The sequence below is a fragment of the Toxotes jaculatrix genome, chromosome 11 (assembly GCF_017976425.1).
Source record: "Toxotes jaculatrix isolate fToxJac2 chromosome 11, fToxJac2.pri, whole genome shotgun sequence".
In the NCBI taxonomy this organism is placed as follows: domain Eukaryota; kingdom Metazoa; phylum Chordata; class Actinopteri; family Toxotidae; genus Toxotes; species Toxotes jaculatrix.
In genome coordinates, this window is record NC_054404.1 from 19,809,364 (window position 1) to 19,825,285 (window position 15,922).

Consider the following 15,922-nt stretch of genomic DNA (forward strand, 5'->3'; position numbering starts at 1 on the left):
GCTAAAATATCCTGTTTATTTCACTCTCTCCATATTAACTGGCAAGGGTGCTTGGACAGATGCCTGGTGACGGAGTTCTTAGCATTAATAGCTTCAGGGTTGAGAGCAAGTGCATATCTGCATGTGTGTGGGAGTGTGTCCTCCTGTTGTGAAGAGTGTCTAACGGCTGATTTACAAATGTGGGATTCACATCAAGAGGTCAGCGGCCTCTCGTCGTGTTAAACATCCTTCCAAGCTTGACCGAATGGAAGATAGTTGTCACTTTCCGTCCTGCTTCACATTTAACTGCTGGCAGTGTGTGTCTGGACAGTTATGAAAGTGTTTTGGTTTAGGGATGACTCATATTGTGGCTCAGTCCGACTTCAGGGACAGGGTAAGACTCATTTGGTGCTTGGAGAGGACTGGCAGCCTAGAGAGGAAGTAGGAACTAGCTGTGCTCTTTGCTCTTATTTTCTCACCACTTTGATTCTGTGATTGTTCAATTCATTTTTTTTTTTTATCCAATTCAGGTTGAATTATTTCCATTACTATCAGGCATCATGTATCTGCAACTTTTCTGTCTTTGAATCAAGAGGTTACATTTACAGGGCATTTCTACTATAATTATGCAAATACGATTTAATAAGGGACTGTAAAACTAGGGGAAAGAATTATGTGTGTTTTGTTTTTGGTGAAAGGACTGAATTTGTTGGGAGAGTCTTTAACTTTTTCTCATTAAAGTCTAATGTTTTTTTCTTTCATTCTTCCTCTGGGAGATTTATTGTTGAATGAAATCAAATGGTGACATCAAATAGTCATATAAATAGGACCAGTTCTGTTCATTCACCGACTAAGTAGTTGTGGCTGCAATGTTGAATAAACATTATAAACAAAATGCTCCATTTAGTTATGCTCTCCCTGAAGTACCACAACATGCATTTTGCTCTCGCTGTCTTCTTACACTGCTTATATATTACAGTGGGTTTCTATAAATCTAACTTTTTCAGAACAAAGCCTCTTCCTCATTAACTAAATCATCCATGGTGTCACTTGTAGTGACAAACCTTAAAGAATTATCACTTGTTTTTGCAGTTAACCTCAGCTCTGTAGCACGCTTTAGCATCTTTTAGCTTCTTGTTTTGGTTTTACTGGTTTGGCTCACTCTCACCGCTCTCATCAGCCTGATTTCCAGTCACAGCTGACAGCTGCTTGGATCCGACACACTCTGCTGAACCCTCTTTAGCACCAAATGACAGACAAAGTTAGCGCCTACCTTGTGAACCAGTCTATGTTGTGAACACACTGGAGCATTTAGCAGTTAAAGAGCCAGATATTTTTTATCAGGAGCTGGTGGAGAGCTAAACAGAGCTGAAAGGAAAGAGAATATTGTGCTTGCTTTTATCAGGTGGCCAGAGATACAGGCCTAAATGAACCCTCACTTTGGTGTTGTCGCTCACACCCTCTCCTATTGCCCACCGTAGTCACTGTTGTTGGCAATAAGGTTGAAATGTTAGGGAGCTATTTCTGTCGGTGATTGGGGATAGAAAGAAGAGGAGGTGATGCTGTCTGTACGCTGGACCCTGAATGCTGGGAGCTATAAACTGCTACAAATGCTAATGCTCACGTCATACTGCAATAACAGTGTGTCACACTTGTTAGAAGGCTTCAGAAGGTCACAACCGAAGTCTGCTTTTGACTGCAGCCAGTCATGATCCACGTTTTTATAATGTCATGGGGCAGAATGTGCTTTCATATCAGAAGTCCGTGTTTTAAAGTGAATGCACCAGGGCTCAAAGAGTGGCAGCAGTGGCAGGTTGACATCCTGCTGCATTTCTGAGGCCTCAGATTATCTTTTCGACCTCATGTAGGGATTATATCCAGTGTGACTTCTTCAAACTGAGGTGATTAGCGACGCTTGATTTCACCCCTCCTCTACTCTATCACCGACTACTCTCCAATTGCTCGAAAGCCTTGGGGTCCATATTTGTCTTTTAGGAGAGGAGATGTTTGTGTCTCCCTCCATCCATCTTGCCAATCCCTCTTCTTCTTCTTCTTCTTCTTCTCCTCCTCCTTCTCTCCCCTCGTTGTGTAAGCTGCTGTCAGCAGTTGGTCTGTTTACATTTTGTGGCAGAGTTACAGCCCTCTGCAGATTTCTTTCTGTCTCCCTTCTCTCATGAGACATATAGTATACTGGAGGTTTGGCTTCACCCATGTTTTCACAGAAAAGTGCCTGCAGACTTTTGGATCAGACCTAAGTGTGTGTATATGTGTGTGTGGTGCTGCTCTTCAGACATTTTTCTTGCATGTTTGCTCTCTTTGTTTGCTCGATAGCGAGCACCTGATTAATTTCTTGGTCCTTCTGGTCACTGGGACTTAACAGGTCTGTGTCCTCGCCTGTGTGGAATAAATCTGCAGACACATGTCGGTTGCTGAGCGTGAATAGATAAGCCTGGATTTAAATGTCATCATTAAAGCCAGAGAGATGCACATTGCGACTCTGCTCACTCAGTTTATCTGGTCATCATGGATTGGATTTCAGCAGAGTCAACACAACTTTCAGTTGATGACGTAATGGAGGGAATGGGATCGCAAAGTGGGACTCTGATATAGCAGTGGAGAGATGTTTGTATACTAATTAGTGACTGACCCTTCAGCATCTGCTCCAAGAACTAAACTCTCAACTTGCACCAAGAACTTTCACTACTTTCACTCAGTAGTATAATTTTTAGACTCATAAGCGTTATTGAGATATTAGCATTTCCTGTAAGTTTGCTCTGACATATTGTATTTGATTTTCATTCTATAAAATATTTGCAGTAATAGATAAACAATTTTGGAATTACACTTATTTGCTTCCTAACATATAACTACTATCAGCAGCTGGATAACATACAGTCTGATTCTGTCCAAATGTTGCAAGATCTGGCTACTGGTTATATCTCATTTAATCCTTATGAACATTATGTCCACTCATGCCTGTACACTAAAGCTAAAGCCAGATGGAGATGGCCAGCCAAGAAATAGTCCATCATATAAACCCCTAGTAAAACTGCAAGTTTCATTTTTATGGGCTGGTTTTTGTACAGATTAAATTTTCGGGTGTTAATGAGCGGGCCTTAGAGCTGCTGGTCGGCCTGTTTAGTTGCTTTTGGACTGAATAACGTTAGCATTTTCCCTCGCCCTGTCGTCTTTGTGAAAACACAGACATATGAGATTGATTTCAAACAATTTTGTTAATACTTGTCTCTCTTTTACCATAGTAAAGCTCAGGCTGATTCTATTTTTAGATAGCAGTTTTGTGGTTAAGTGGTAGCAGTTAGTGAGTTAACGTCTCTGTTTTCACAGTAATTGTCATCAGGTTGCTGTTGAGGTAACTGTTTCTGTCCCCATGAGTCAAACTCCTGGCATCTGTTACAGGAAAGACCCGGTCCTACGTGAGGTCATTGGTTTGTCTGCAGAACCCATGAGGCACTCGGCCTATCGTTTGTCTGTAAACACCGCTCTGTAGGGTGGAAAATGCTGTGGATCTATGTATTCTCTCCCTCCCTGGACAGTGCTGGGAGCTCAGCAGCAAAGCCCTATAAATCTCAGGCACGAGCCACTGCAGATCTGCGCTCTCCTCCCGTGGCGTAAGCCTCTGCACTGCGCAAGGCTGATGGAAAAAGAGGCAGATCCCCAGCACCGTTCAGACTAAATATCAGAGCATTAAAGTGGCATAGTGCCCTATGGAATCTGGTACCGTCTGCTTTAATGGGAGACTTAAGGCTGTGTAGCTTTTTTCATGAAAAGCCCTGCCGTGTTGTTCAGACCATTAATCATGAGGACAAACTGTGTTTTGATGTAACCTTTAAAACCAGGACAAGAACAGTAGAAGTTGAAAATGACACATTAGGTGACAGATTAAACCCTCGTAGCTTTTAGCACAAATCTTTATGATTTTTTTTTTCTTAATAATTTACATACAACACAGACCAGTAACCTCAGGTCTTGAAAAATACCTAATTCTAAATGTTGAGGCTCTTATTCCTGTTAAATTATCCAAAACTGCAATGCAATCTGTTTGCATGAATTAGAGCTGTGCAGGATAATAATCGACACACAGCACCAGAGAGGTCTTTATGACTGTAAATATCTTGAATTTTTAATTATGTTTCCCTAAAGACTATTAAAAACATGAATTTCTCATGGCTAGGCGTCCTTGGTCACATGGAAATGGTTGCCGGTGTTGCTTTCCGGGCCTGTTGCATCAGTTTTGTAACTTTCTAACAGTAGCACCTTTGCGTCTGTCTGCCTTTATGTCCCCCTCCCTCCTCCTACTCCCTGTCCCCTCCCATGTACTTTCTTACTCCCTGTTTGTATGGCAGTCATTCTCCTTCCCTTCCTACCTTTTCTCACTTTTTTCCCCCTCTCTTTCCATGCCTCACTCCTCTCCCCCTCTGTCCTCTCTCTCTCTCTCTCTCTCTCTCTCTCTCCCTCTCTCTCCTGCCCTGGGTCATGGAACACGTTGTTCCCTCCTTCAGACTGTATGAGCTGCTGGCTAGCTCTGCCTTTTCATGCTGTTTTTTTGTGTGTGTGTGTCTGTGTGTGTGCAAGACTGCAGTTGTTTTTTCTCTGTCGGGGGATGTCAGTGCTAAACCACATGATTTCTCCCTATGACAAACCCTCTTTATGTAACCCAGCAACACAGAGACAGGGGTCGTATGTTGGGTGATGACGAGGCACGTGGGGAAAGATGACGATGCACAAAATCCCCGTTATGTCAGGTTTAATTGTGTCCTTCTCTGGGCTGGTCCGAAGAGGACTTGGCTCTGTGTCGACAAATTACAAAATGACAGAGATTAGTTGGTCCCTTAAAGCAGCTGATTGCAGTTAGTTTTACATTGTGAATATTTTGTTTTGCCCCCGATGGTACAGCTTGTTGTTAGAGAAAACATTAAAGCCCCACTGAGGTTATTAGCCTGTTACTCGACTCTAATAAGAACCGCTAAAAACTTTTAATTAGTAAGAGCCTCTGTGGTTACTTTGCATAACACTAGACGCACACAGTCACTTTACACTGTGTATCCAAAAAGGACTCATGGAGAATTATGGTGTCGCATCACTTAATGATTGTGTTTCAGTCCTTGTGAGGACACGAACGCCTCCTTACACTCCTGCTTCTCTTCTTCGTTTTCTTTTCGTACTATCTATGTTACCGTTATCATAACATTTCTTTTTTCTGTTGTACGTTCCTTTAGCCCTTTATGATGTATTAAACACCCTTTTGAGTGAGTTAATTATGACAAGGATTTTTCATTTTAGGCTGTAATTGTTTCTGATTCTCATTTTCAAGGATTTGCCTGAAGTCATCATCAAAATCGTTCATGTCGACAGGATTATGACTTTATCGAATTGAGATCTGTTGCAGACGCCTGAATGTGTGAGATACTAAGAGAAACTCACTGTTAGTCTGAGCTCAGAGTTGGGATGTGGAACAAAGATGACCATTGTTACCATCTTTGTTTCTAATTTTCTCCTCTCTCTGCAACCAAAATTGTAAATCGTTCTTGATGTCCTCATTGTAGGGTTGAAACCACCCAAGGTTTTTACGATCCATTAGTCTGTTGCTTTTTTTCTTGAAAAATGTCCGTTATAATTTCAAAGTGACATGTTCACGTTGCATTTCTACGACCAACCCAAACATACTCAGTTTACTGTCATATATGATGAAGATGAGCAGTAAATCCTCACATTTAACCAACAAACGTTTGGTATTTTTGCACTTCAGAGTAATCCTATAGCTGATCCACAGAACTGTCTGCTCGCGTAGATGCAAATGTCAGAAAGACACGCTTGTCATCACTGCTCTGGGCAGGACGATGCCAGGTCATTGTGACGGGGGATACGTCACACGCATGGGAACACACATCGCACACGTACAGTCACGCACAGACAGAAGCCTCCTCTCAGGGCAGCAGCTGTTTGAGCCCTCGTGAGGACGCACACACACAGACGCCTGCTTACGCACCTGCTTTTTTCCATTCCACCTTTGATGCTCGCTGCCTTTTCTTTATTGTCCTGCTTTTACTTACCCCCCCGCCCTCCCCCCTCTACAGCAGCATACACACACACACACTCTCTTCCTCCCTTTTTGCCCTGATACACACACACACACACACGCAGACGTATCCACACACCACAGTTGACTGGGTCTGCCGAGTCAGGCTTTTTTTTTTTCTTTCCTCCCTTCCCCTCATCTCATCTGCAGCAGCTCCACTCAGGAATGTTAAAAGTGAAACATGACAGTTGCACATTCCTCTTTGCCTTTTTCACTCATGCATTTGTTGACATAAGCGTGTGTGAGTTTATGTGTGTGTCTGCGTCTGTGTGTGTGTGTGAGGTTGACACTGAGAGACAGTTTCTAAAAGCAGGTTTCTCAAGAGACACCGGAACACATGGCTTTTGTAGTAGTCTCAAGAGACACTACAAACGGAGTGATTGGAAGTGGGAGACAGAGTGTACTCCAGTAGAAACAATTCAGAGTGTGTGTGTGTGTGTGTGTGTGTGTGTGTGTGTCTACCAATCCCGCTCGCACTGCTCAGACAGCAGCTCACATTCTCCTGACTCATGGGTGCCACAGGTGGTGTCGGGGCTTCTGCTCACATAATCAGAGCAATGCAACTAATAATTTACAACACACTCAGAGGCGACTGTGTGCACAAGCATCGCCTGCTCTCCGACAGCATTTCAGATACACTCGTCTCTCAGCTGTCAGAAAGAGGATTTGGGCTCTCTGTGTTCAGCCCACAGATCAGATCCCTATTGCTCACCGACCCCTTGAAGCACCGTGTGATGGATGTACCCTATTGAGTCGCTTCTCTGTCCGTCCCAGAACGGCTTAATAGCTCTGACCTTAGATAAGGTCTCTGCTCTCAGTGCTAAATAATTCAATAGTACAGAGTGAGTGTCTGAATTAGTCTTTCTTTCTGCCTTGCAGAGACATCACCAAACTCTCTCCACCTGACCCAACCTTTCAGGGAGGATGTGCAGTGTGTTAGGCTGATCAATTTTGCATGGTTCCTTTAGGAGTGGGCTGTTCTTAGCCATTTAATCTGAGGCAGCACGAGCAGCAAGGTGCCCCGCTGTAGAGCATCTGATGGAGGCAGGTTGAGGCAAACGTGGACAGAGGAACAGGCCACAAGGTCGTACGCCTGCATGGAGAAGGAAGTTCTCTAAAACTTGTAATTACAAGGAAAAAAGGATGAGGCTTAGTCATCGGATTGTGACTCGTACAATGTAGGCACTGTTTAAAAAAAAAAGCCACTCAAATGTCTATGAATTGTTGCCCAGAGGACAGAGTTTAAAGTGTCAGAGTCACAAGGTTATGACAGTTAAACACAACAGATGTAGTTTCTGTTGGGAAATTTCTGCTTTTTTTTTTTTTTTTCTTTTTTAAGTGAGCGTCTGATCTTATTTTCCAGGCTATGCCTTCCTGCTGTTCCAGGAAGAGAGCTCCGTTCAGGCTCTGATTGACGCCTGCATCGAGGAGGATGGCAAGCTCTACCTGTGTGTATCCAGTCCTACCATCAAAGACAAACCGGTGAGTGGCAGACATTCATCCAGTAAAATAAAATGTGAGTAGATTTATGTTGTGAAATGTCCACCTTTTCCTCCCCATCCATCCTAAACCACAGATCTTTTTTTAGGACATTTTTGCGTAGATAAACCCAAGAACAGACAAACAAACACATTTTTTTAGGATAGCTAAAGCATGGAACTTCTCTACAGGAATGTAGCTTCTTCTAAATTCCTGCATGTTGTTCCCTCTTCCTTACCCAGGTCCAGATCCGTCCCTGGAACCTGAGCGACAGTGACTTTGTCATGGATGGCTCCCAGCCTCTGGATCCCCGCAAGACCATCTTTGTAGGGGGAGTGCCGCGGCCCCTGCGTGCAGGTAACTGACTTATTTGAATGGAATATCTTTTTACTTTCTGAGATCCCCAAAAGCCTCTAAATTGGATTCATAACATTGAATGGAGCGCGGAGGCTGGAGGATGTAATGAAAGGTTCCCCCTGTGAGAAAGCAATCTTCTACTTGGCTTTCCAGGACGCAAGCCAAGTGGTCGTCATGTTAAGAATTCATGGTGTAATGGAAGGCTCAGTCTTTCTGTTCTTGGGATAAACATCGCTGGCTTGTCTGCAATGTGACCCCTACTAATTATACCAACAGATTGAGACTGCTGCTCTGATGAATAGTGCAGTAGGGTAGATTTTTACATCACTTAATAACAGCGTCAATCACTAAAGTTAAAGCTTTTCTTTAGGTTTTTTTCCAAGGGACGTTGAGGGCTTTCAATTTGAGAACAAAAGCAAGGGCAAAACAGTCTTTAACTCACAGAAACTCCTGAGAGGACTGGCTGCAGCACTAATCATCTGTCCTTCCCTTCCTCTCCTTAGTGGAGCTGGCTATGATCATGGACCGGCTGTACGGAGGTGTTTGCTACGCCGGCATTGACACCGACCCAGAGCTCAAATACCCAAAGGGAGCCGGCCGCGTGGCCTTCTCCAATCAGCAGAGCTACATCGCTGCCATCAGCGCTCGCTTCGTTCAGCTGCAGCACAATGACATCGACAAAAGGGTGAGCGAGTTCATGCGCTTCATTCACAATATCCAGCAGCATCCCTGCCACAGCTGAGGTTTTCGCAGTCATTCCTATGGCATGCAGCAGGGCTGAACTCTGCTTGAGCCCTCTCCCATGTATCAGAGCTTTCATTATAGCCGGGTTTTCAGCCAACTGCTCAGCACAGCCTACAATAACGGAAGGCCAGGCCTGGCTGTGTAATCACTATGGCCTTTGGCTGCGGGAGTCCCGACAGATGTTTCAAGTTGCAGACACATAGGGTTGGTTTAATTATAGCAGTTCCCTATACATGTATATCCACTCGGGCTGCGCTGCAGCCTGGTTATTTTAGGCACGCCGGCCAATTGCAGCGGGACAGATCGTGACCAAGAGAGACTGGTTGTCGGCCAGGAAGCTGAGCCTCTTTAGGGCGGGGCAGTCCACCCCACCCCAGCTATCACCATCTATCTTCAGTGGGGGTTCTTTATGGGCGTGTCTTTGTTACTACTGGGGTTGGGTGGAATACAAATATTATGTTCAAAACAAGTGAAAGAAAATAACACTTAAAAAAAACAACAACAACAAAGGGTGTAAATAAAGAATAAAGACATTCCTTGAAATATGAGTCACAACAACAATATGGGTTTTTTTTTTTTTAGCCCTTTGAACCAGTTAATTGGCAAAGATTTTTAATTTCAAGTTTCAAGTAAATATATTTTTCTTTTAATGTTCAAGAATCTAGACAAACTAAAAGTGGTCAGTGATTTATGTTGACAGCATTAACACTTTCCTTATACACTGCAGAGTGCAGACAGTGGGGCACAAAGGGACGGGAATCCTTGAGAATCGCTGTGAGCTCGACTTCAGAGCCGTGGTTTGGAACGAAGATGCCTGTTGTCCTCCCCAATCTTCTCTGTCTGGCCTTCGGCATTAACTAGCCCATTAACTGCAAATGGCCCTTGATGATAGCACATAGAAGGTCATCACCCGTGCTCAGCTTCGTGTCCACCGAGCTGACATTGGTATTTAATAGCATGGCAGCTTTGCCATTTCTCCCCCGTCCTCTCCTTCTCAGCTTTCTGGTGTAAAAAGCTTGTTGCTGGCAGCAGTGGAGTTTGCACTGTAGCTGTTGCAGAGTTCAGCTAAGAATGACGGCCTCCTACTGTTGAAGGATTCGATAACCTTTCATTTTGTGGCCACACTATAACGAGGTTAGCATCCCACCCCTGCCAGCTCATGCGCCGAAGCGTCTCCATGGAGACTCTCATTTCTTGTCTCCCAGCTTAGTGGTCAAACTCATTTCACTGGTGGACGAGAGGATACCTGCCTCGGTTTTATTTTAGAAAATTGCACAGAGATTGCCTCGTGTGGGGGTTTGTGGGTAATGGCTTAAAGGAGCTAACACACCTGGATCGACACAGCTGTTATTTTAGCACAATTACACCCTGTTTGTGTTAGGGTTTGCAGTGTATTGATCTGGCATAGAAAACTAGTACAATAGTTAGATGGGTCAGAGGAAGATGATTATTGAATCTGTTCGGAGAAAAATAAGATTCTGGTTCTCCTTCCCAGGTGGAAGTGAAGCCGTACGTCCTGGACGACCAGATGTGCGATGAGTGCCAGGGAGCACGCTGTGGGGGGAAGTTCGCCCCCTTCTTCTGTGCCAACGTCACCTGCCTGCAGTACTACTGTGAGTACTGCTGGGCTAGCATCCACTCGCGAGCCGGCCGAGAGTTTCACAAGCCACTGGTGAAGGAAGGGGGCGACCGCCCTCGACACGTGTCCTTCCGCTGGAGCTGAGGGGGGTCACGAGTCAGCCCTGCCCCGGTGAACCCACACCTGACCCCCCCCCTAAAAACCTTCCGCACCCCTGCTCTCCTACCTACAGCCCGGGACAGCGCTGCGACCCCTCCCCTCCCCCTCTCCACAGCCCTGCCTACTCCACCCTGCTCCCCACAAACACCTCATGGAAAAAAAAGCAAAAAGGATACCATCAAACACACGGGACTTTCTTCATTACCACATGGCTCTGAACTCATTGTCTAGTGTTCCCCTCTGGTGAAGCATTGTGGGGAAATGAAATGCGAAAGTCTATCAGCTTAGAATTTGCACTTTGGCACAAAATCTCACTAAACACATACACACACACACACACACAGGATGGTATGTTAGACACCTGGCTACTTTCAGTTCCCCGCTCTGTTGACTGGGTGGTGTGGTACGTCCTGTTGGACGCCCCCTTACTGAGACAGAGGTGGGACCATACATATATTTTAAAAAAGTATATATTTTTTGTTTTGTACCTATCTATACATATATAGATAATTTAAATTTTATGTAAAAGGAGCATGCACTTATTTTCAAAAGCTGTAGTTATATTGCCCCTAGTAAAAAATAATAATTACCAAAGGCAAATGAAATTAATGCATAGAGAAAAGCAAAATAGGTGGCATAAGATGTAGCAAGATTTAACAACTATCCCGTAGTGTGGGCTTCTGTCGCCCGGAGAAAAAAACATAACACGGCTATATTCGTTCTCAATTTTGACTCTGAAAATATTAATACCTCATTATGCGCAATCAGATTAGTTTGCTTTCGATTTCTAGGTCTTTATTTTTATAATAACATTATTTTTTAGTGTTATGTAAATGTAATGCTGCAATAGCTTTGCTGCTAAATCCATGGTATAAACAGATACCATATGTACTTTATTCAGGCTAGGGTGTAAAATAATGAATAACAGATCTAGAGAAGCACCTGGTGTTTTAGGACGATGAGCTATCATAGGGGGACGGGGCGCCCCTAGACAACGATGGCTACCTTTGTGGGGGTCGGGGTGGGTCGCCCCTAACTGCATGTTTATTTCAATCAGGTTGCTGCATGCAATACACTTTTTCAGTATCATGTCTACTATTCGATTCTGCCCATGTTTGCACAATACACTATAGACGTACGTTCGACTCGCACGAAACTGGACAGAAACAGGGAAGACTGGTCAAAGGAATCATGGCGGCTGTGCGGCGCCGGTCAGGCTGACGGGCCTCGCCACAGGGCGGCCGGAAAAGATGGTTCCTGCACAAACAGGCGGTGAACACATCCAGACAACGGGGGGGAAAAAAACAACAACAACAAAAAAAACAATCTTAATAATCACAAATCAAATTAAATGTAGGATTACCATTTAAAACTGTCTATGATAGGTGAAGTACTTTTTTGCAGTGATTGTTGATATAATTGTGCAATTTTTTATACCGTATGTAGTTAGGTCTGAGTATGCCTAGAACTGTGATTCGCTTTAACTGTCGTCAATGTCCGACATAGAAGTCCTGTGAAACTTCATAACTAGTGTATGCACACGTATATTTGTTCTCTTGTAACACACACTTGCACCAGTACACACACAGAAGCCTCTCGACACACATGAAAACATACAGACACACACACAGACGGCTGTCTTTCGTACGCACACAAACAGGCCTACAAACACCGAGTCTGATCCGAAGAGAAGACGCAACAATGTGAGCTTAAACTGAGAACTGAGGTCTCTTTTTTTCTTCTTCTTTTTGTTTGATTGTTTGTTTATTTGTTTGTTCCACCGTTGACAAAAGCGCACGTTTACGTCCCAGAATGCAACCAAAGAGCTCACATGTTCGACTTTTAACAGACCGCCTGACACGCAGAGCGAACAGCCACCCGCCGAGGAGGCTGCCCTGCTCGCACGGCCTCCCGCAGAGGAGCTGAAGGTGCAGTGGTGCAGTCGATTAGATGAGGAAAGAGGGCAGTTGCGAAAAAGAACCTGGGGGGAGGGGGGCGGCGGGGTGGGTGAGGGTGGGGGTCTAAAATGAAACTTTGAAGCTACTGGAGACTTGAGGTTGATAAACTGAGCTTTGCACATGCTCTCACTACATGACTGGGGCCGGGAGTGGGCGGGGGGTGGGGGTTGGGGGGGGGGGGTAACATTGCCAGAATGTGCAGATGTGCAGGCTGGGGGTTACCATATTTATCCAGATGTTTTGTTTTGTTTCCTGCAAAGCTTGAAGTAATGGACCTGCTTAAAAAATGGTGGACATTTATATATTTTTCTGTTTTCAGCAAAAGGTTATGGGGTGCAGTTCAAACAGGATTTGGGGGGGGGTCGGGTATTGGATGAATAAAAACTTAAGCATTGGTTGCTGAGGACAGGGCGGCTCTGGCCTGGGTGTGGGTGTGGGTGGGGTGGGTGGGGCAAGTTACACTGGTTTTAGCAGTTTTGTGGACAATCTGAATGGGATCTACATCATTGCAAGTTAATCTGTGTTGTACCCCCCCCCCCCCCCCATGTTTTTTTTTTTTTTTTTTTTTTTTTTGGTCCGTGAGTTGTGATTGTCCCGTGCTGGCGCCCCGCAGTCCCTCTCCCCTTTCTCGTTTTAGTCGCAAACTGTTCTTTGCTTTAGGATAGATGTTTTTGTTTGTTTGTTGTCCAAGGAAAAAAAAAAGAAAAACTAATTGAGACTAAGCAGAAGATACTTTTTTTACTGATAGAAAAAAAAAAGACTTTAAAATAAGAGGCTAACCATGAGTAATAATACGTATCCCTATGAAAGTGAATTCTGGGTGTTTTTGTGACATTTCTTTCCCCACCCAGACAGGTTTTCTATGTTTGTTCCTTCTCTATGATAGATATTTGTTATGCACTACTCTTTGTATCTGAACAGTTTTCGACAGTCAGCAGTTCTTTTTGTTAAAAGACAAAAAAAAGACGATAAAGCGTGCTTTCTGACTGACAAGATCTTTTGCAATACCTCAATTTTGAAATATATTAGGAGAGAAACTGATATTTTCTAAGTAAGTTTATTCAGATGAAAAAATATATATTAATTTAATTCTTCAAGAGAAATGATTTAACAGATGGTTGATTTTTCTTTTTTTTATTTTTATCATGCTTATTTGCTTTTATTTTAAGAATTTATTTTTTTTGAAAAAGACAACAACTGAAGGAGCTAGAGCTTTATAACTAATATAATGATGTAGTTAGTGAGAGTACAGTCTACTTTATTACAGCGGAGGTGAGGGTGAGTGTCCCATTGGTCAAATTGGACGAAACAGAGAAGAGCTCTTTAGAAAAAAACAAAAAACAAATATCAGGTGCTCAGAGAGAAAACTGAACATGTTTCCCACACGTTTTTTGTATATTTATAATCAATCATTTACTATGCTGACCAGAGTTGTGAAAGAGATCTTCTGTTCATTATTTTTTTAAGAGAAGTTTTTTATGTTTCCTAAAAGTATGTGCTCCCTTTTGTTTTGTAAAAAAAAAAAGAAAAAAAAAGCAACGTGACCCTGAGTTGTTGGCCTGACTTTGTTGGGAGGAAAACAGAAAGAGACTTGTGAGAGTCGCTGAACAGCTGGAGGTAGAGAGAAAAGAATGTTATTTTTAACACAAAACAGACACAAGTGTTTTCACCTGTAACTTGATCGAAAGCCCCCAAGGTGCATCAATTGACTGGTGGCCTTCTATTCACGCAAGACTTGAATTAGTCCCATTTTTTAAGGCTAAGAACCTTGACTCTTTGTTGTAATGTGCAATACTGTTTGTACTGTTTGTAGAAAAGAAGAAAACAAGAAAAAGAGGCATAAATCTTTATTGCAGAATTATTTTCATTGCAAGCATTGTGATTCACTAAAATCATTTTCTACTGTGTATTTACCTACTCTACCTGCTAGTACCTTCCAGTAGTAATGTAGCCTTTGTACTGAGAAATTTTCATTATTTTTAGAAAGTTTTGCTAAAAAAGAAAAGAATTTAAACATATTTACATATTTTCATTTTTTTTTGTTTCATATTTTTTCTTTACAGACTTATTTCTCAACCATTAATAGTTATTTCTGGGGGAGACTTTCATATCTGGTCAATGTCATTAATATTATTTTGTATTTTTACTTGGAATAAATTAATTTTATGATGCTAATTCCTTAAAAGTTTATTTTTTTCGTTTGTTCACTTTTTCTTTTTTTTTTTTTGAAGCTGAAAAAAACAACTTTGTAATATTGTTACTAAAGTGTCTCAATTCTTGAAATGCTAAGCTTTATGTGTTAACTCGCTGATGTTTGCTTACATTAGTGTGACAATGATCTACAGAGAAAAAAAAAAGAAAAAATTACTACTCACAAACAACAGGCTGGTGGTTGGTGATGTTTAAGTGATTCGCGATGTAAACAAATGAATGGGCAATAAAATAAAAATGGCAGAATGGAGCATACACGCAGTATGTTGTGATGTAATTGTGGAAGATGGACGACACCACTGACCATTTACATTGCTTCTGCTACTCCAGTACTACTACTACTACTACTACTACTACTACTACTGTTACCACTTACTCTACAATAACTCATCCTCACTTTGTGCAGTGGAGAGCAACACCTCCTCACATGTGAAATACTCAACAGCACCTCCTAAAGAAACAGCCATGTCTCGCGTCCTCCTCTTTCCAGTTGATTCAGTCTCTGTAGAGTGCACCAGTGTGATTGTATTTAGGATGAATGTAAATATAGATGCACTGTATAATATACAGTTTGGGAAGAGCATGTATGACACTTAATTATGCACAGTAGGCTGGGGTATAAAGTTTTTTTCTCTGCAAGTTTTGGTTTGTTTTTGTTTTTTCTGTTTGTTTTTTGTTTTTGTTTTTTTTTCCAAAATCCTATATTTTTCCCTCCTGGTCTTCAGCCTTAAAAGAATTGTGGGAAATAGGCTTATTCACTGCAGCCCGTAGTTTATGCACTTCGACTTTTGTATAAATAAAAAAATAAAAAAAAAGAAACAAAACATAAATAACATGGTAATTATAGAGGTGCTGCTAGGCTCATTTTTTTTGTACAGAGCTGCTTGCTTCATATTTAAGTCAGAAATCAGATTGGTATCAATCCTCTATCACTTTATTGCTGAGTCAGATGAGATGATGAATTCCACTGTCACATCTGTTTGATCAATACGAAGCTACTGTCAGCAACTGGTTAGCTTAGCATAAAGACTGGAAACAGGGGGGAACAGGCTGGCTCTGTCCAAACCAAACCACAGTGTAAAAATGACTCGTTTTGGTGTTGGGTGGGGGTTATGTGCTGGACCATTTCTTGGCCCGGGGCAGTGACTTCCTGGAGTGTTGGCCAAGAACAAGTACTACACTTTATATAGAGCATAATGTATCATTCTACAATATTTTTAAAAAAAAAAGTTGAATCAGTGAGAAACAGCTAAGCTGACAGAGCCAGACTAGCTGTTTCCAGTCTTTATTCTAAGCTATGCTAATTGATTTAGCTAACCAGCTTCAGGCCCGAGCTTCATATTCACAGTACAGACACGT

The 15,922-nt window shown here is 42.6% G+C and overlaps 1 protein-coding gene across 6 annotated transcripts in view; it reads left to right on the plus strand.

Moving 5' to 3' along the window:
• The window catches only part of cpeb3 (cytoplasmic polyadenylation element binding protein 3), a 39,840-nt gene extending 25,031 nt beyond the window's left edge, over positions 1-14,809 (plus strand). For all 6 annotated transcript variants that reach the window (XM_041049407.1, XM_041049406.1, XM_041049408.1 and 3 more), the window contains 4 exons: positions 7,440-7,558; positions 7,798-7,912; positions 8,416-8,597; positions 10,152-14,809. In XM_041049407.1, coding sequence (XP_040905341.1) covers positions 7,440-7,558; positions 7,798-7,912; positions 8,416-8,597; positions 10,152-10,379 — 644 coding nt within the window. In that variant the 3' untranslated portion in view covers positions 10,380-14,809. The remainder of the gene's footprint in view (positions 1-7,439; positions 7,559-7,797; positions 7,913-8,415; positions 8,598-10,151) is intronic.
• Positions 14,810-15,922: the final 1,113 nt, after the last annotated feature.